Source organism: Aspergillus aculeatinus (genome assembly GCF_003184765.1).
Source record: "Aspergillus aculeatinus CBS 121060 unplaced genomic scaffold BO66scaffold_2, whole genome shotgun sequence".
Classification (NCBI taxonomy): Eukaryota; Fungi; Ascomycota; class Eurotiomycetes; order Eurotiales; family Aspergillaceae; genus Aspergillus; species Aspergillus aculeatinus.
The window spans coordinates 710,756-728,780 of record NW_020291471.1 but is presented as its reverse complement, the minus strand read 5'-3'; the positions used below and the strand labels follow the sequence as shown (position 1 = coordinate 728,780).

At 52.0% G+C, this 18,025-nt stretch overlaps 8 protein-coding genes across 8 annotated transcripts; 5 read left to right on the top strand and 3 right to left on the bottom strand.

The window, feature by feature from the left end:
• Positions 1-9: 9 nt before the first annotated feature.
• Positions 10-957, bottom strand: BO66DRAFT_425317 (NAD(P)-binding protein; the record flags this gene model as incomplete). The annotated part of the gene is made up of 1 exon (XM_025650219.1): positions 10-957. The coding sequence occupies exon 1, from the start codon at positions 751-753 to the stop codon at positions 10-12; it is 744 nt and encodes a 247-aa protein (XP_025508768.1). The 5' UTR covers positions 754-957.
• Positions 958-1,263: 306 nt separating this feature from the next.
• BO66DRAFT_467588 (Dabb family protein) lies at positions 1,264-1,782 on the top strand (the record flags this gene model as incomplete). Its single annotated transcript, XM_025652583.1, has 3 exons — positions 1,264-1,329; positions 1,377-1,484; positions 1,541-1,782. 3 exons carry the CDS (start codon positions 1,264-1,266, stop codon positions 1,700-1,702), a joined length of 336 nt encoding a protein of 111 aa, XP_025508767.1. The 3' UTR covers positions 1,703-1,782.
• Positions 1,783-2,176: 394 nt separating this feature from the next.
• Positions 2,177-3,261, top strand: BO66DRAFT_467587 (uncharacterized protein; the record flags this gene model as incomplete). Its single annotated transcript, XM_025652582.1, has 3 exons — positions 2,177-2,316; positions 2,382-2,570; positions 2,628-3,261. 3 exons carry the CDS (start codon positions 2,177-2,179, stop codon positions 3,259-3,261), a joined length of 963 nt encoding a protein of 320 aa, XP_025508766.1.
• A 1,079-nt stretch (positions 3,262-4,340) lies between these two features.
• Positions 4,341-5,292, top strand: BO66DRAFT_467586 (uncharacterized protein; the record flags this gene model as incomplete). Its single annotated transcript, XM_025652581.1, has 4 exons — positions 4,341-4,518; positions 4,583-4,678; positions 4,780-4,955; positions 5,014-5,292. 4 exons carry the CDS (start codon positions 4,341-4,343, stop codon positions 5,236-5,238), a joined length of 675 nt encoding a protein of 224 aa, XP_025508765.1. The 3' UTR covers positions 5,239-5,292.
• Positions 5,293-5,672: 380 nt separating this feature from the next.
• On the top strand, positions 5,673-8,151 carry BO66DRAFT_449848 (Zn(II)2Cys6 transcription factor; the record flags this gene model as incomplete). The annotated part of the gene is made up of 2 exons (XM_025651795.1): positions 5,673-5,964; positions 6,046-8,151. The coding sequence occupies 2 exons, from the start codon at positions 5,673-5,675 to the stop codon at positions 7,953-7,955; spliced, it is 2,202 nt and encodes a 733-aa protein (XP_025508764.1). The 3' UTR covers positions 7,956-8,151.
• A 679-nt stretch (positions 8,152-8,830) lies between these two features.
• On the bottom strand, positions 8,831-10,626 carry BO66DRAFT_339770 (beta-lactamase/transpeptidase-like protein). The gene is made up of 2 exons (XM_025644384.1): positions 10,369-10,626; positions 8,831-10,311 (listed from the first exon to the last, which is right to left on the bottom strand). Exons 1-2 carry the CDS (start codon positions 10,495-10,497, stop codon positions 8,896-8,898), a joined length of 1,545 nt encoding a protein of 514 aa, XP_025508763.1. The 5' UTR covers positions 10,498-10,626; the 3' UTR covers positions 8,831-8,895.
• Positions 10,627-10,892: 266 nt separating this feature from the next.
• On the bottom strand, positions 10,893-13,785 carry BO66DRAFT_339768 (transcription factor domain-containing protein). Its single transcript, XM_025644383.1, has 10 exons — positions 13,424-13,785; positions 13,237-13,365; positions 13,148-13,191; positions 12,946-13,095; positions 12,379-12,887; positions 12,199-12,323; positions 12,074-12,149; positions 11,937-12,021; positions 11,511-11,882; positions 10,893-11,453 (listed from the first exon to the last, which is right to left on the bottom strand). Exons 1-10 carry the CDS (start codon positions 13,501-13,503, stop codon positions 10,987-10,989), a joined length of 2,037 nt encoding a protein of 678 aa, XP_025508762.1. The 5' UTR covers positions 13,504-13,785; the 3' UTR covers positions 10,893-10,986.
• A 499-nt stretch (positions 13,786-14,284) lies between these two features.
• On the top strand, positions 14,285-16,138 carry BO66DRAFT_70132 (putative cytochrome P450 monooxygenase). The gene is made up of 3 exons (XM_025653510.1): positions 14,285-14,726; positions 14,793-15,764; positions 15,830-16,138. Exons 1-3 carry the CDS (start codon positions 14,451-14,453, stop codon positions 15,926-15,928), a joined length of 1,347 nt encoding a protein of 448 aa, XP_025508761.1. The 5' UTR covers positions 14,285-14,450; the 3' UTR covers positions 15,929-16,138.
• The last annotated feature ends 1,887 nt before the right edge of the window (positions 16,139-18,025 follow it).

The window sequence follows — 18,025 nt, the reverse complement described above, 5'->3', positions numbered from 1 at the left end:
CCAGTCTTCTCAGTGATACCTCTCCACCACCCACCCCAGCTTTCCATCCCAACGGGCCTCACGATCCTCGAAGAAGGGCTTGAAGACCGAAGCGACCACCGTACCCGGGTCGAACTTTGGCTGATATCCTTCAGTGCCGGGGCTCACCACCCGCCCCGTAATCAGCGGCATCCCCACCAGGATCCTGGCCTTGTCCGGCAAAGCCTTGGCGAACAGGCGACTGAGTGTCTGCGACGCGGCCTTCACGGAGGACAGCGAGGCAACGATGGGCTGCGGCTCCTTGTCCAGAATGCCACCCGTGACCAGAAACAGGGGCCATTCGCCCTGGGCCACGCGGTCGACCCGGGCGTGATTTTCGCCCGCGAACCACTGACCCGCCACCAACGTACCGACAGCGGAGATCTTGAAGTCTGCTTGCAGTTCCTCTGGTGTTGTGCTGGTGATATCCGTGCCGGTGACGCGGGCCGCGTTGTAGCACAGGACGTCCAGCGTGCCTCCGAATTCCTGGAGACACCAGTCGAGCGCGGCGGTCAGGCTTGCAGGTTCGCCCGCATCGGCCGTGCGGTAGAGAACTTTGGCCGCGGGGCTTTTCTGCGCTTCGCGCACTTCCTTGGCGATGGCTGACAGGTTCTGCTCGGAGCGGGATATCAGGGCGATGTTCCATCCGAGGCTTGCCAGCCAGAGGGCAAGGGATTTGGACATGAGGGAGCCAACGCCCACGATGATGATGTTGCGGTCCTCGCTGATAGTCATGTTGATGCTGGGGAAAAGTTGCAATCTAAAAATTTCTGGTGATAAATGCGAGAATGCACAATCGAGTGCTTATAGTCCAGTGTTCTTGTGGGACAAGCCTTGTCCAATGCCCTGTCGATGAATGTGGTTTTGAGTGCGATTCAGAAAAATCATGTAGTGTTGGCAGGCCCGGCAGGTGCGTGCGTGCGGACTCTTTTATACGCGGTCCGAGGGAAAACTCTTCAAACACCTCTGTCTGTAGTCGGGGAGTTTTGTCATCGAGATAATGGACATTCTTCCGTCGAGTTCTGCTTCGTAATGTCAAGATCCACAAGATTCATCACGCATCCTCTTTTTAAACCAATGAACCACAGTTGACCGAGAGCACGGAAGGGCATTATCCGGGCCAGTAAATCCCGCGCCCCAAGGCCCAAGATCCAAGCCATAGATAAACTTCGTGGCAGCCATTGATTTCCTAATATCACCTCAGTGAGTTTTTTTCTTTTTTTTTCTTTATCTTTTTTTCACAAAATGGCCATCCTACATTTAGTCCTCTTCCGATTCAAACCCGAGGTTTCTCGGGGCCGTCGGCAAGCCGTCAGAGTGCCATCGACCCACCCGTGACCTCTTTTGACATATGCCAGGTTCTTCAAGAGTTCATGGCTCTTTCTCAAAAGTGCAAGGATGAGTCAGAAAGGCCGTATATCAAAAGTATACGAGGCGGAGTGGAATGTACCGCAGAAGTGTCTTCAGTATGATGCCAGAGTGTCCAGCGTCGCATTCATACGAGTACTAATAGCTGGTGTAGGATCACAGCCACGTCTTCATCGTCGAGTTTGACTCTCTGCAGGACCGCGAGTTTTATAAGAACGTGGACCCCATTCATGCCGAGTTTGCTTCGCGGATCATCCCACTCGTGAGCTTGACGAAAATGGCGGTATTTGAGGAAAGTGACTTCGTTGGCATATAGGGCTTCGGAAGACCCGCAAGGAGATGTATTTTAATAATGAAATTGACATACAAGAGCCCGGAGTAATAGGGAAAATCGAGCTATTTCGTCCAAAAGGTGCCTCTGAAGCTAGTGAGATATCCTGTAGCTGAGAAGTAAATGACATCATGTCAAATCGGCAAATGTATAGGTAGGTACTGTCCAGGTTCCAGAAGCGATCGCTTATGTGATATCGCTACTGATAACAACATTCTCGTGCTCTATCAACCCGTGGCCAATTCCAGTAGGTCCGAGCACGAAACTGCGGCTAGTCATGCAGGATGGAGATGATCAGTGATTTGTTCGGGCGCCCAAAAGAGGGGTCCGTCTGTTTGATTTGGGCCAAATCGGTGGCTGCAGCGATGGCCCTGTGGGGAAATCAAAAACGGCGACCTTGTCGTCTACCACATGCTCTGCATTCAAAGAAGTGTAAGCGGATTCTCTGACCGTACAGAAATGAACGAATTTGATAGAGACCAGCCGTTTGTCGTCTACAGCAGGGGACTGAGGCCCGAGATTCTGCAACTCGGTAGTCTTTGTCTAGACCCCGCAAATCCCGAGGGCGATTCACGAAAGATATACCAATGTCCGATCAAGTGCGTATTTTGGTCTTTTGTAGTTGGGACTGGATCCAGTCAAGCGCAGAGCTAATTCGCGGTAGGGACGCAGAACTTTTGCCCTGGATAAGCAGCTCTGGTGATGAAATTCACTGCACCTTAAATCTGAGTGCTTCACGTGGATGGCTTGCAGGCGCGAACTGCCCTGATATCAGCCCTCAGGATACTGGCGAGGACAGCCATGTTGAGGTCCGACTCGAAGGAGAGCAGAGCCGACGAGTCACAATTCAGAGGTAGGATAAAGCCCACCGCACGATTCCCCCGTGAACTGACATTCTCAATCCGACCAGACCAGAGTTGTTCCTCGAACAAGTGATCCTACCGTCCGCAGAGGCAAAGCGATGGCTCGCTACGCAGTTGACTGTCTCGCGCACGATGCACTACCTCAGCCGCGCCATCCTCGGCACTGCTCGTCATCCCCGGGTATGGTTGGTGACGGGGCTCCAGTACATCAGCAAGGCTCGTATAGAGGCTGGTTGGTCGCGTTCGGCTCATGCATTAACGGGGATCCCTGGATCATCTCTAGATCCCACGGTGGCTGCACTGACCGGCTTAGCCGATGCAAGTGGCCAAGGTCCACACGTGGGTATCGATGCAGGCGGATCGACGGGTGACGACACGGAGGAGAAGATCTGGGCCGCCCAGTTTGCGGAACTGAAAGTGAACTTTCGTCCTCGCGACTTGGCCACTGTCAGACTCCCGGAGGAGATCCAACTGCGTCAGTTCAGTCCGCTGGGTGGAATGGGGTTCCAAGGCCATGAACACGTCCCGAGCCAGGAGATTGCAACAATCGAAGGTCTGGCTGGGCATCATGGAGATGACGAGCAGAGCGGAGGCGGTGCATTTCTCGGAATGGAATGCGAGGATTGTATACTCTATGAAGAACTATTAGAGCAGGTGGAGAGTCGGAAGGGGGGGCGATGAAAGCAACATTTGTGTGAATGTCACTGTGATTATACACTGGTTAGTCTTCTACTGATCGTATGAACTTGGTAGGATTGAGAAGATAAGTACCTAGCATAGAGTATCGGTTTATCAACAGCAGTTACATCGTGCCATGTAGGCACAGCCGAGTACGGACACGATGTAAGCGCAACTTGAGTTAGGGCAAGAGTATGGACGCCCTTTTCTGCTTGTACCCACCGTGAATAGTATAAACGACTATGTAAGAGATAGGTTCATAGCAAAAGTCACAAGCCTTCGGATAAGCCGTGTTCTCCATTAGTTGCGCAAGTGGATTCTAATGAGACGGTGCCAAAGAAGGTAGGGGTTGTCTCTCACCCGAGTTCTCGGAATATCGAGTTGGAGGTATCACGGGCCAGCTAACTACTTGCTGGGATCTGGTGTGAGATTATAGGCTTTGCACGCCGCGGATTCGCTGCTTGCTTACGGAGGTGAGGCTTCCGAGCCACTGCCCTAGACTGGTCTGGTGCGGGACAGACACAGGATGGAATTGTTCTCCTTGGCTGGACTTAAGCCGCGAGAAGGTATTACAATAGTGAAAGTGTGTTATATAGGGTACAAACTTCTCTATACTTGTAGAGATAACAAGATATTAGTGCTTTGGTTTTTTGTACAGATCTCAACTTGTCCCCTTCTTCTCGTTCTTCTGTTTCTTTTGCCTTTGCTTTCCTTTTCGTTTACCTCTTTTTTTCTCACTGTGGATTTGTCAATGTATCCTGAAATGAACCGAATGTATGGGTACAAGGTTAGTTCCTTCTTCGACCTTCGACTCGAGAGGAGCTTGTGCACGTCATGCTTCATCATCCCCGTCGACGACACTCCCTGACCAGCGCTGAGATCAGACCTCAAACGTAATGGACCATCCTTTGCTCAATTACCTGGAGTGGGGTTTTCCCATTCAAGCTGTCTGGTAGCTTCTAAGCCTAGTTCAACTCGAAAAGGTTAAATACCTGTTATTCATCCTTGGACTACCACAACTAAAATTGTCTTCTCTATTTATAAAGATACTTCGTACGTTCTGTGTGGAAGACACTAGCAACATGAGCCATTATACGATCGACGTGGAGAACCAGCGTGGTGCCAACACGACCTATGCAGTCATGATGGACACCCCAGATTTCAGTGGTGACCACAAACCGTGGTTGAATGTCTGGTACACCGCATTCGTCCCCTTCCGTGGAAGTTTTAGCGTTGAGACTGGTGAGGACTTCTACGCCTGTAAGTTGCAATCCGTGCCTGCATGAGGAGCATAGGCAATGGGAGCTGACAAGGAGCTTTGAAGGGGTTGGAACTGTGCCTACGTCGCCTGGCCCAGGCGTGATAGTCCTCAATGGCATGAGCCTGCTCGCCCAACTGGGCTCTGAAGGCTCACCCGGCAGTATGTCACCCCAGTACCTGTCAATAGCTATCTCAAGAAGAAATTTGAACGTTCGGCCACAGAAAGCAGAAAGAAACTAAATTTCCTCGCTTCGCGAATAGGCACTTTTGACATGAAAGTTATCGAATCATTCCCAACAATCGAAGAGATTGAACCCTCTGCGACGACGGGCTCGTATGAGGTCAAAACTGGCACGGACTTTAGTATGCCCAACAGAACTTATCTTGTTGGGCTCGCGAAGGTTGATAACAGAGGACAGGTTGCTCCAGTCGGATCAGTAAGGACACGTCCAGGAGTTCATTGTCTATAGACTGATGACTCTTCCCTATGACAAGGTTGCTCCGGACAACGACCAGAACATTCAAGTCACTCCTAAGATGAGATTTTTCGTTGCGGAGAGTCATCAGATGTCTGGCGAGATTGTCGACCGCTCTGCTGTGGAGAGATATGGTGCTGTCGTGGACTTTAGCAGTGGCGAGGGCGCGGGGAAGTTCTATGCTACTGCGACACAGAACCAGGATGGCAGATTCACTGTGAAGTACTTCGACTCTCCTGAGTAGATGGAAGTACGAGTCCTCTGTACGTGGATGAATGCCAGGCATGGCAGCCTTGGATGTACCTCGCTGGGAGGAGAGTGGAATGAAGGAAGCAAGTAGAGTAGGTAGTTACTAAGGTAGTTGACTGTGACAGTGGCTGACGCTGAGTAAGATATGTGTCAGCATAGCACGGCACGTCGGCGGAAAAATGGCGGAAATTGTCGGGAGAGAAGTAACTCGACTTGTTCCTCCACACTCACCTTATCCTCATACTAGCCCAAGCAATGTCTCTGAAGCTCTAGCTGTACACTTCCAATACAACACGACACAGCATTTGAAGAGCGCAAGTTAAACAGCAATATGTGTCGCTGATCATACAGGAGCTCCATGGCAGCACGCTTTCTCCTACTCTGCTACCAGCATTCGACCGCCGATCGGGAAAAGCCCCCAGGCGGAAAATGAGGTCGGACGATTCCCACGAGCACATACGCAAAGCCCGAAAGGTCACTAGGGCGTGCGACGCCTGCAAGGCCAAGAAAAAGGCCTGCACCGGAAATATCCCTTGTGGTCCATGTACTCGCAAGCATCTGGAATGCACCTACCAGACGGCCTATAATCGCGGGGTAGCCCTCAGCCCCCCGCCATCCGCCTCCAACGATGATCGTCCATTCCCAACCCCGGGCCGTGGGAGAGGATATAGTGGCGGCAATGCATTTTCCCCTTACCCTCGCAATCGGCAAACCCCGACGGGTGGGTTCCAATACACCGCTGTCGAGGGTTCGCACAGTCCGCTCATCTCCCAGGCATCTGAGTCGGCACATCCGATCCAAGAGTCCTTGGTCGAGGTGGGAGGAGACGAAACCTCGCCAGAGGTGGCCGGTCAATACTGGGGTCCTACGTCGGCGCATTCCTTCCTCGACCGTGTTGTTCAAGATCTTCATCCTGCGACGCGACGTTCGCCTTCACAGCAGCATGATCACGATACGCATTCGAAAATCTCGATTTTCTCCTATGGCGACCGCGTTGTGCCGCTACCCTCGGTCATTCGGTTCACGTGGCCTGACAGGGCTACTGCTGTAGGCCTGGTTCAGCGATATTTCGACTTTGCTGCACCAACCTACCGAGTTCTCCATCAACCTACTGTCGAGAGGCTGGTATATCGCATGTACGAAAGCCAAACGCCGCACGACCGGTCCGGCTCATCGCCCGTCGAGCCTCCGCTCGAGGCGGCATCGCAAGCTCTTCTCTTGCTTCTCTTCAGCACCGCAATGATGTTTCGAGTAGACATGAGTGGACGTATGCGCGACGCAGATGACCATGGTTGGCAGAAGAGTGAGATGTATTATGCTCAGGCGGACCACCTCCTTTCTCGTGAAACGGGGGCTCCGAGCATGGCATCCGTTCAGGCTCGTTTCCTCATGGTGCTATATTTGCTTAGCTCCTCGAGGCCCCACAAAGCGTGGTTCACCTTCGGGACCACGGTCCAGCTGATGATGGCCCTTGGTTTGCACAACGGACGCACAAGAAGAGGCCACGACGGGCACAATTTAGTTCAGAAGGAATGTCAGCGGCGACTCGTATGGTGCTCATACACTTTGGACAAGTATCTCAGCGTCATGCTAGGCCGACCACGCTTTTGGCAGGATGAAGACATTGATGAGGACCTTCCTACACGGGTCAATGATTCAGACTTAACGCCTCAAGAGAATCGACTCACAAAGCGTGACTGCTTGATGGACGCCCCCGTGTTTCATGTTCTACTAGCTCGTATCTTGACAAGGGCTGTCAAAGAACCCTATGTGCAAACCGGAATATCCAGCCAAGAACAGATCGCAACGATCTGCACATTACACGAACAGGTACTGGCGTGGCAGGCTGGATTGCCCCCGTTCCTGTCAGGCGTTATCCACCCAAGCAGCCTGGTGCCGGTCTTCCGGCGCCAGCTGACAGTACTGCGACTGGCCCGATACCATGCCGTGATGTTCATCACCAGGCCGCTGTTGCTGCGAAATTATGGGCAGATGTGGCCGGAGTGTGAGGCGACCTACCAGCAGCTTCTCTGCACCTGCCTTACGGCAGCCTGCGATGCCATTGAGCTGATTCTCGGCTTCGTGAACGATGACGAGCTTTATACGGCATTCTGGTACTCGCAGTACATCGCCTTCAACGCTCTTTCTATAATATACATTTATTTGATTCAACTTGGACAGGGGCGGATCTTCCGCGTTCGTCCGCCCTTCCTGCCAAGACCCGCGGGCTCGCTTGATGCCGAGCTGGATGAAGCAACGCTCTACAAGCTGTCCACACTTGCTCAAGATCATCTGGCTAATGCTACGGCTCGCAACGCACCCTCCTGGAAGTATAGCGTCATTCTCCAAGGCTTGCGCCAGGAACTGACCCGTCTGGGTCTACCCAACACAGACGCATCACATCCCTCGGATGCAACGGAGATAAGCGGCTCTGCGGTAGCAGGTATGGTACTTGCGCAGCCTCATAGTACGACGGGCCATACCGGTCAAATGCCACGAGGTGAAGCGAGCGCCTCAAGGACAGGAAACGAAAAGCACAATAACAATTCAAACGCCACTTCTCACCCTGCCTTTGACCACGACCACTACATGGACTCGATTGGCCTAGATTTCCGTACAGAGTCCTTGTTGGATTACTTTGCGTTGGATAAAGATTTGATGTTGGACTTCTGGCCGCAGTTAGATAGTCTGCCAATCAACTCAGCTTTTTGACCAACACAGAAGGCAACTGGAATCTTCTGGTAATCTATCACCTCTGGACGGTAGCCTCGGAGACGTTCCCTCGTCTACAAGGCTGTCACGTGGAGCATGCCGTCTCAGTCTCCTTCTTACGCCGTAAACAAAATCGGGCCTCCCGGGCCGGGACGGAAGATCTACTCCGGAACTTTGCGTTCGTGTTCCCGGGAGCTCGAGCCTGTGGATTCCGGGGGGTTTCCCCAGATGGTTGGCGCGCTGAAAGCAGTCGTAGTCCGGCTGGTTGACAGGCACCTCTCATATGATACCCCTCCTAGTAGTGGTTCCCTCATCGGGGCAAGCGCGACTTAGGCCTGTAGGAGATTGCAGAGGAAGAGTCGCATAAGAGAGCCATTGCTTGCAATACCTCCATGAGCACCGGGGAGAGGCTGCACAATACCCCCAGACTATTGCGTCGCACCGTCTCCTCCAGGAGCCACTCCCTCGACTCGCGGTTCTATACCGAGGTCTTGGGCTGTGCATTGAACTCGGAGATTGGGCCTCCGCTTTGCTCGGAATGTGTTAATTTAGGGGAACCCGCCTCCAGGAGAGCTTGGAGGTCCAGTGATGCACATCCATCGTGGGTGGTGGCTATTAACGCCGGGTTGTTCTGCTCCAGCCCGAAAAATCGAGGGTCATACTGCCTCGGCAAACAGCCCCTCGGTCTTGTAAAACTATCTTCTTTGTATAGCTTCGTTTGAGAAGGGGCCTTGAATTCTCTGTATATATCTTCGTGCTTCTCTTGATTGGTACTTTCTTTGTCATTCACACTGGGAACTTTGAGTTAAGGTGGAGGGTTTTTGTAATCGAGCTTGAGGTTAGAGTTTTACTACGCATACTCTATCTGTATCAGTACTGTCATGTGTATCATTCTTTGAATAGTTGAACGTGAGGCGGCAATGCAGCTGGGAGGTCAAGATCACTGTCGGCCCGACACCCTCTCAAACCAGATCATCTGTCCATTCAGTGCAGGCTCCAGGTCCAAGCCCAGCCTCCCCACCACCCCCGTCACGCCCACGTGGAACTGCGCCGCCATGTACTCAGGATCAACCCCTTCTGCTTCGGGCTTATACCCCTTCACAACAAAGAACACCCCGCTCACATGCTCAAAGCGCATCCATCCCTTGGCCACCCGATCCATCAGATTCACATGCAGCTTCTCATCCTTCAGGAACAGTGTGATGGGGCCATGGCCTGGATGCGAGTAAGTGCCTGTATAGTCATCCAGCGACAACGGGAGGGGCAATTGATGGGTAAATCCTGGAAACAGTCGACGCTTGACCTCCTCGAGGCTCTGCAGCTGTGTTCTCAGCCTCTCCTGCACAATGGCATCAATCTTGGCAATATAGGCCTCTCTGTCCTCGCCCGACCTGCCCAACAACTGATCAAGGAGATAGAGGTAGAGCTCCAGCTCCGCGTATCTCGCCTTCTGCGTGTTGCCCATCATGGCAAAGCCGAATCTCTTGCTCGGGACAAAGCCCACCATGATGCCGAACCCTTCCCAGCTCCCCGAGTGCCAGAATATCTGCTCGCCATGGTAGTTATCCACGAACCACCCGAGCGCATAGAGGTGAACTTGTCCCGGCGGGATGATCAAGTCCTCCCAGTCTTGGATGATGGTCCGCGGAGACAAAAGCTCCTTATACCCCTGTAGTGAAATCGGCGCTCCTCGATATATCATCGTGCGTATCCATTTCGCATAGTCGAGGACATTACTGACGATCGCGCCCGTGCCGGTGGTCGGCGCGTAATCCATGTAAGGGCGCTCGACGTGGCGATTCGTGGTAGGATCCCAGGTGTAGCCCTTCACCAGACGCCGTGCGGTCGACGGACACGCGAGAACCTCTTTGTTCGAAAAATACGTATCGGTCATCCCAAGAGGCTCCCAGATCCGCTCTTTCATCATGCTCCCCAGACCTGTCCCGGACAATTCCTCGAGCACATGCGAGGCAACCATGAACATATGGTTGCAGTAGTTGAACGTTGTCCGGGGAGCAAATGCAAGGGGCAGGTGGCGGAGCTTGCGCACCTCTTCGCGCAGGGTCTCGTTTGGAAAGGCGAGGGACATGGGGCCGAAATGCTCCGGTAGCCCGGAGCGGTGGGAGAGCATATCTTCGACGGTGGTGTTGGCGGTGGCGTACGGGTCTGCCAAAACAAAATCATCCCTGATCAGCGACGAGACGGGAGTGTCCCAGCGGATTGGAGCTGGTGTGGCTTTGCTGTGGTCAATGGCCATCGACATGAGGGCCGCAGTGAAGGCTTTCGTGGTGCTGCACGTGTCGAAGAGAGACGCGACGGTCATCTTCTTATCGGGAAACTCCGCAATCCCGTATGCCTGCACTCCAGGGTTAGCTCATACTATGTAACGATGGCAATGAAATTTGGCAGTTACTTTAGCATAAGTGCTGGAGCCATGGACCACTGATACTGTGAGTCCAGGAACCTTCCATTTGGCTAGTTTCTCCTCGACCAGCGCGTCGAACTCCGGAGTCAAGGGAGAATTGTTGGGCCGTAGAACCATTGTGGCAAACAGTACGGACGCCGACGGGAACTTTGCTAGTTGTCAATTGAACAGAGCCGGTGATAGCACGTCACCACGATCAATGGCTTGGAAGGATGGTGTCAGAATGGTCGATAGAGAGGGAGAGCGGGGAAATGTGGTGGTCTTGCAAGCGGCTCATTTATCTCCCAGCTGCAGCCTACAGCCGCCCGGTGGGATACCATTTTGGGTAAGTGCACCTCGAGGCCGGGTGCGTCCTAGTGAGAATATTACAGATACCTCCAGGCTACGGCATGATGCTGACACACAAATTTCTACTACTGAATGAAATCAGGTGCGTTGGATCAAGTCATAATATGGGCAACATTTCACCAATCAATCGTGTCAGACTAGGCAGCCACGGGGCGTGCATCTGCCTACATTCATCAAGGGTCACTCAATATAACATAGAGAGTGCGAAAATGAAGGAAACCTGGACCTAATTAAATGTTTTTTATTCTCGAAATGTTCCTATTTGCGCAAAGCTTGCTCAATCCAATCGGTGTCCATGTCGATATCAATTTGATGAAGGACCTCCTCCCAAAGGCCGGGATCATCATTTACATCGAAGTCAAAGGATATGTCCTGCACCGAAGAGATATCCTGGTTCTGAAGTCTCGGACCTGTCCGTGCAGCCTGTTCAACCATGCTAGAGGACGGTGTATGCTTCTGTGTGCTAGCGGGGGTGGCCGGTATATCTATAGCATTGTTGTCCACATCCCTTGAGCGATTGGGTCCAATGGCGGACTGCAGTTCAAGAAGCAATGAGTGACGAGCCTCGAGGATGATATTTCCTCGATCCGCCATCCCACGGAGGAGATTCAGCGCGGTCGCCATGGCTCGCGCGTTGGAATCGTTGTGCGGGAATGCCGCATTGACCATGACCAGCAAAAGAGCGGCTGAAAAGATATACTCTCCATCCAGATATCCGTAGGTCGCTACACGAGTGTTAGAGTGCCAACCACATCAAAATCGAGGGACTCGAATGCACATACCAACCAGGTTCTGCTTAGAAGCAGCATCCATGATCATAATGGTAGCACGAGCAGCTGAAATACAGCTCTCTATCACCTGCACGGCATTCTGGGAAAGTCCTTTCTTCCAGTCATCCGTTACTGACCCCGCTGTCTCTGCATCCAGACGTCGCTGGATTACATAAAAGACCAATGGTCTTGCTGTCATGTTGACACATGAGTAGAAATGTAAAAACAATGACACTGATTCGCGATTGATGTGCGTTCCGAGGGTTGAAAAATCAATACGCAAGCGGTCAGGTACCCGCCGTAGCCAGTCGAATAGTTCGTCCATGATACTTTGTACTGAGAGGAGTAGGTTTGACCCAGAGCGAGGTTTCTTCCGATATATTTCTTGAAGCTATGAGTTAGTGATTGCTTCTTGTAGGTTAAAAAGGCCACTTCTACCTTCTCCAATGCGACCAAGTATTCTTGATAATTGAGTGTAGTGAATTAGAACAACAGAAGGCCAGGGGACAACGTCTCCGGGGTTCTATGTGCAGTCAGTTCATGCTCACATACACCTTGACGAATCAAGTACTCACAACCGGTCGCGGCCAAGTTGTCCCTATGTCTTCATCTTGGATAGTTATAGGATTTCCGGACTTCACGGATAGGAGCCTAGCTTCTGTCAGATAACGTCATTTCCCCTGAGCTGGGGCAGGATTACCTATCCAAACTGTACACAGACCACCAGGATCGACGTCGACGATTCCGGTCTTCTTCGCTCATTGCCGGATCCGACGCCTCTTGATGTAGTCCCAATGAGATGGCCATCCGCAGAGCGGTGCCGATCTGTTCATCCCACTTGTAAGCATCTGTCATCATGTGGGTGACGAAAACCACATACATAGAGGAATGCAGCATCCCGCCGATTCAAGTTCTGCATGTAATATGCTACGTAGCATAGTACTTCGACAAAGAAGATGGAGCCCTCTTCGTGAATGTCTGGTAGGAAGCGAAGTGCATGCTTGAAGTATTTGAAGCCGGGAGGACCATCATCTCCTGACCACTGATTCACCGAATACATTAGCCCGTACGAGATGATAAGCAGAACCTGGCAATAGACCAGACATGACTCCCGGTTAAACAGATCTGGAGGTTGGTGATAGACTATGTAAAGTCGCTCTTCGTAGTCATGTGGCTGTATAAGGGAAAAGATTGTTCCGATGTAACTGTACTGCACCCAATAAAGACGCTTGGCGTATTCGAACGGCGGCAATTGAGGTAAAGCCGGCGATATGGAGCGACGTAGGGAGGTTGGATCATCATAAAGTGGGCGCACATCCAACGCTAAATTCTTTGAGGTTGGGTTGAGACGCTTGGCCAAATGAGTGGCGGATGATGCTCCAATAAATTCTTGATCGGATCATGGATCCTTTAGTGTCTTTCCTGCGAAAGTAGGAGGGGTACTTACGATGTTCGCCGGACCGATTAAGGAAGAGATTATCGGCTCCATTATACCACCAGTCGTCTCGTTCTTCGAGCGATGTCTCCACTGGGGTTAGGGAAGTGCTCTGGGAAGCTGATGTGGAGCTGGGAGCAGGTGGTGGAGGGCGATTTCCATCTGGACAAGTGTGAGCTGGAAATTATGACAGCCTGTATAGGACGAAGCAGACCCTGACGAGCGGCTTGTGCATCGGATAGCAAGCGACGGAAGTAGCTACTCGATTAGATAATGGATGTGTGGGTGTCGTCGTCAACTCACCTCTCGGTTATAGACACACGTTTCTCGGCTTCGGAATACACACAATCATAACCTACGTCTTCGCACGCAGCACACGGAAATGGGGGATTGCCAGCGCAGCGGGTCTTCCTGGAGCGACATCGATTGCATCTGCACGAAGACGTTAGTCCCACCCACGTGGCAGAAGGTAAGATGGGTCCGTTCATACGCTACCATCGACCGCCTTGCGTTTGCACGCTCTTCGGCAGACCGGTGCTGCAACCCACGGTGGACCTTCCCAGGAGCCATTTTCAAGCACACGTTGCTAGTGACAAGGCAGAATATGCATCATGAAATGATGAACAGTCTGGAGATGTTGTAATGAGTCTCGGATTGTGGTGGTCGGGTCCAGTTCAATACAAATGCGGAGGGGGGCGGCAACTGATAAGGGAGATGGCGCACGTTGGACTTTTGAGTCACGGTCACGTTGATAAGCGTCCAGAGCAAAGTAGATAACGGACAAGAACTCTGAACACGAGGACTGGGATCTGAGGCCGACTCCACTTGGTGTTCCACACAAAACAGGACGAGAACCACGAGGCAAGGCTAGAAGGTTGGCATCCAAACAGTGCGGGGAAAATCGAGGAAACAGCCAAGGCGGTAACCAGAATGGTAGTAGTCACTCACCACTGAGCATGTGATCGTCAGCTCTAGGCTTACAATCCAGCCACCCGAAAGCCACGCGATCGACTTCCACATTTATCAATCAATTTTGAACTTAAGGTCTCATCGGCCCGTTGAGGGTTCCCTTGTTGCAGATCCGTCAGCCTGTCTCTGAACCTCACAAAATCACACCCTCCAGAATCAAACTTCTCGGCCCGATCGCCCCATGTCCATGCGCCCGGGGGAATCGTGTTTCCCATCACGTAATCTCGAGTCGACTGGCCTTGGGACTCCTCATCTGCTCCGATCAAGGTTCTCAGCTGAATGTCAGGCTGAATCCACCCGAAGCAGCCCGTGCTTGGGGACCTTTCAGACGTGTCGCACGCTGATGTTGCGACAATGACGTTGAGGGGATGTTTTCTCCGTTTTATTTTCTGGACCCGGTTTCGGGATAACGCGGCTGGGGACAAATTATACCCCCCAGATCGTCACACAGCCGGGTACCTTATATGAGAGCACCACTCCTTTCGACCTTGATTTCAATGCGGAGATGCTTGGAGGAGTAAGATGTGCGATCCTGAGCGACTGCAACAATGATACAGGCCGTGATTGCACTTCTCTTAGCATTGCTGGCTTCGGCCTACACTTTCCGCAAATTCGCGCACTTGGACTGTGTTCTTGGCCCCTTAATATCGCCCATTTCGTGGTGGTGGCACATCTACCTGCGTAACTCGCCTCATGACGGTCGCAGGCTCTCAGAGCTTCATGCGAGATATGGAAGAATCGTCCGTCTAGGATCAAATCGGATCAGTGTCTCGGATCCGGCAATCATTGCTCAGCTATACCAGTTTCAAATCGATCGTATCAGGGTACGTCACCATGCTCTGATCCCAAAGCAGAAGTCTTTCTGACAAAAGCAATTTCCAAACCTGCAGGGATCCCAGTCTCAGGATGTTGATGTTTGGGCACATGGTGAACGCGATGACCAAACTCCAACCAGCCAGTGGGCGAGATTCCTGGCATACGAGGGTATCAACGATAGCTCAACAAAGGAGCTCCTCGACGCACTCAAAAGACATCAAAGTATCGAGCTGGTAGCCTGTCTCAAGATATTTGCCGCGACGCTCATTGATAAATGTATCTGCAACCCAGCGTCAAACGCAGCTCAGACACAGACCCAAGCAATAAACGCCCGCTCGCTTTCCGACAAACCATCGATAGTAGAATACCTACTTTTCCAGAGCCCTGTATCGTCACTGAAAAGGTACCGAGGTCGGCAGCTTACACAGTGTTCAATGATGCCCGTCCATGCCCTCACGACACCTGCTGGCCTCCACAAACCAAACCTAGACAGCCCCAACATCCTTAACGACAACACCCTGGCGAGCGACGAGCTTACAACCGAAACTGAATCCCTCATCACAGCCTTTGCCTCCGTCTTCTTATATCTGCTCCAATACCCCGAAAAGCTGACTACCCTGCAACACGAGATCGATTCAGCCTACAATACTGGGTCACTTTCCTCCACTCCACGCTGGAGGGAACTATCACGCCTTCCCTATCTCTGCGCCGTGATGAAAGAGTCGATGCGCCTAACCTGCACTGCGAACAGTGAGAAGGAGTTCCTAGCCTCAGCGGTCTCGGGCAATCTGCGATCGGAATTCATCTTCCCAAGTGGTACGATCATCACCTGCAACGCCTACGTCGCGCACTTCAATCACACAATCTACGGAGACGACGCACACGCCTTCCGCCCGGAGCGATGGCTCATTGCCAGCGTGCCACAGCGGAAGCTCATGGATCGAGCCATCCTACTCTTTCATCCGTGTCTACACACCAATCCAAAGCTCCGCGCCGCCTGGCTGGAACTGAAGAAGGTGGTTGTGCAGATTTTGCTCAACTTCAACGTGAGTTTCTCGTCGTCCAATTCCAAATTGATGCTTTGAACTCATCTGTCTCCAAAATGAATTAGATCCAACCCTTCCTAGTCGATCATCATGCAGGACAAACGTCGAACCTCTCGCCGGGTTCTACAATAGTCACTACGACTCCCAGGATGCCGGAGGTCTGACAGCACATAAACCCGACCACACAAGCTCTTCAGCCATGGCTTTCATTCGATCAACTAGCAATTCTTTCATAAGCACCTCGCTTCCATAGTGCCTCACCACGGCTATTACTTCTCCTTCGATGTTCATTCCCAACAAGATACCCCTTTTGTCAAATCTCAATGATTTTAACATGATACAATCAATCGCTTCGCCTATCTAATTTACCATAGCTTTTCATCTGGGTTAAGCCTCGCCCCACACGGCCACAAAAAGTGGGCCCGATCCCACCCGAGCCTCGGCTCAGCCAACCATGCTCTATCCGAGGCCATTTGTAGGGATTCCCAATTCCAATTTTTGGGGAGAAATCAACATCGGACAGACACATAAAGAGGTTGATAATCATGCAAACAAGTAGCGATGAAGCACCTTGTACCTAAGGCTAGCCGCTGAGAGCCGCCGCAGACCCGCGAAGGAATTGAGGCTGGCGGCATGTTACTGCCTTCAAATTCTTTGGCAAGCGCAAGTGAGCACGCTGACAGCAATCTGGACGACTTGCACGCGGCTCCTGACTGACGGGTCTTTGTGCTTCGCTCACGAAGCGAGCTGTTTGAAGACCGTGGAGCTGCTCAGGTGGTGAAGGCAAATCGCGTTCCGCAGTACCTGCCTCCAGTCTTGGAGAACCAGCATGCCGGACCCCACTCCAAAAAACGTCCTCTGCTTGCTGCATTCCCTGATTTCAATGTGTAATCAACCCATAGAGTGCGCTCCTGGTCCCCGAGTCCGCTCGGACCCAACACGATGCCGGTCTAGTCGATCGGATTGTGGAGCAAGCAACTATTCTTGGCGATCGGTTCGATATGGGGTCGATGGCTTCCGCTATTGAAATGAAGGATTGAGCGGTTGAGAGCACAAAGCTACAGTGACAATGCCGGTTTGTGTACGACGAAGAGGGTTGGATGCGTTTCTCGGTTCGCGGTCGGAGAGAGGCCTCGAACGGGTTCTCGTATATCAGTCTGTCGATCAATTGGAAAGAGTGTTCGCACGAGATGCAATGATAGACATACTAGTCCTATCGATATGAGCCATGAAGAACACAAATGTCTAATTGTACCTTTGTCCGGGGTTAGTTACCCTCGCTCTGTTGTGAGGACAGGAGCCTCGACCAACCTCCTTGCAGGGTCTGTTTTAAGCATTCGAGTGCGCAAGGTCTGGCATGTTAGATGGAACGGTAGACGTGGAAGAATGGTTGTCAAGACATGGCTTCCTTGACTAAACTCGTCAGCTGCAGAGGCGCCCATAGGAGCGATCTCTGACGTATTAGCCCCCATGGTGCCTGATCAGATGGTTTGAGGCCGAAGAGAAACGACACTTGCTGTTGCTTTAGATGTGTAAGAAGCTCAAATGAAAAGCTAACGAGACATAATTGAGTTAGGGAAGAGCTGTTCGAGGCGCGGGGGAAGTCACTCTACCCAGGAGGAGACACCGAGTTTGCGGCAGGAACAGGGGGGAGCCTACTCCTCGCTATCGGTCTTCGATAGGGAGAAGGACATTTTGAGCGGTCTTCTATAGGAAGAATAAGAACATCAAACCATCTGAAGATATAGTCCACATAGATAGAAGGGGATCGAGCATATCTAAACAGATGAGGAATGGTGAAGAAGAAAAAGAAGCCTCGAAAACGAGCTCCCGCCGTCGGCTGTCACCAGGAAGCACCAGACTTCAAAGCGACGAGTTCAGCATCACAGCACTCGAAACAGAGTCAAATAACATCTGAGGAGATATCATAATCAACTAAAGAGAGTCAAGCACTAAATAAAAAGATCAAAAAGCTCACCTATCGGCGGGGGCGTTAGGCGCCGCACCGCAGACAGGCTACGAAACCTCCCCTTCCAGTTATCCTAAGGAGGTTTGCACTACGAAAGGGCCGATCCCCGGGGGGATCGAACCCAGACCACTGTGCCGTTTCCTGTGTACCCGCAAGTGTTCCCGATTGCGCCACAGGGTCTGGGTTATTGACAGTTGTACTCGTTTTTGTTATAAGTACCGCGTTCCTGAATCCGATTAGGAAGGCGGTTGTGAGGCCCACTGTGGCAGAAAAAGACGGGGCTGCGGGGCAC

Bases quoted from the DNA above. Each gene is read 5' to 3' on its own strand.
- BO66DRAFT_339770 (XM_025644384.1), bottom strand. From the start codon at position 10,497: ATGGTTCTACGGCCCAACAATTCTCCCTTGACTCCGGAGTTCGACGCG. The intron at 10,312-10,368 runs GTAACTGCCAAA...CCTGGAGTGCAG, and splicing joins GCTCCAGCACTTATGCTAAA to GCATACGGGATTGCGGAGTT.
- BO66DRAFT_339768 (XM_025644383.1), bottom strand. From the start codon at position 13,503: ATGGCTCCTGGGAAGGTCCACCGTGGGTTGCAGCACCGGTCTGCCGAA. The intron at 13,192-13,236 runs GTGAGTTGACGA...CTAATCGAGTAG, and splicing joins CGTGTGTCTATAACCGAGAG to CTACTTCCGTCGCTTGCTAT. The intron at 12,324-12,378 runs GTATGTGGTTTT...TGGGATGAACAG, and splicing joins GGGATGCTGCATTCCTCTAT to ATCGGCACCGCTCTGCGGAT.
- BO66DRAFT_70132 (XM_025653510.1), top strand. From the start codon at position 14,451: ATGATACAGGCCGTGATTGCACTTCTCTTAGCATTGCTGGCTTCGGCC. The intron at 14,727-14,792 runs GTACGTCACCAT...CCAAACCTGCAG, and splicing joins TTCAAATCGATCGTATCAGG to GGATCCCAGTCTCAGGATGT. The intron at 15,765-15,829 runs GTGAGTTTCTCG...AAAATGAATTAG, and splicing joins AGATTTTGCTCAACTTCAAC to ATCCAACCCTTCCTAGTCGA.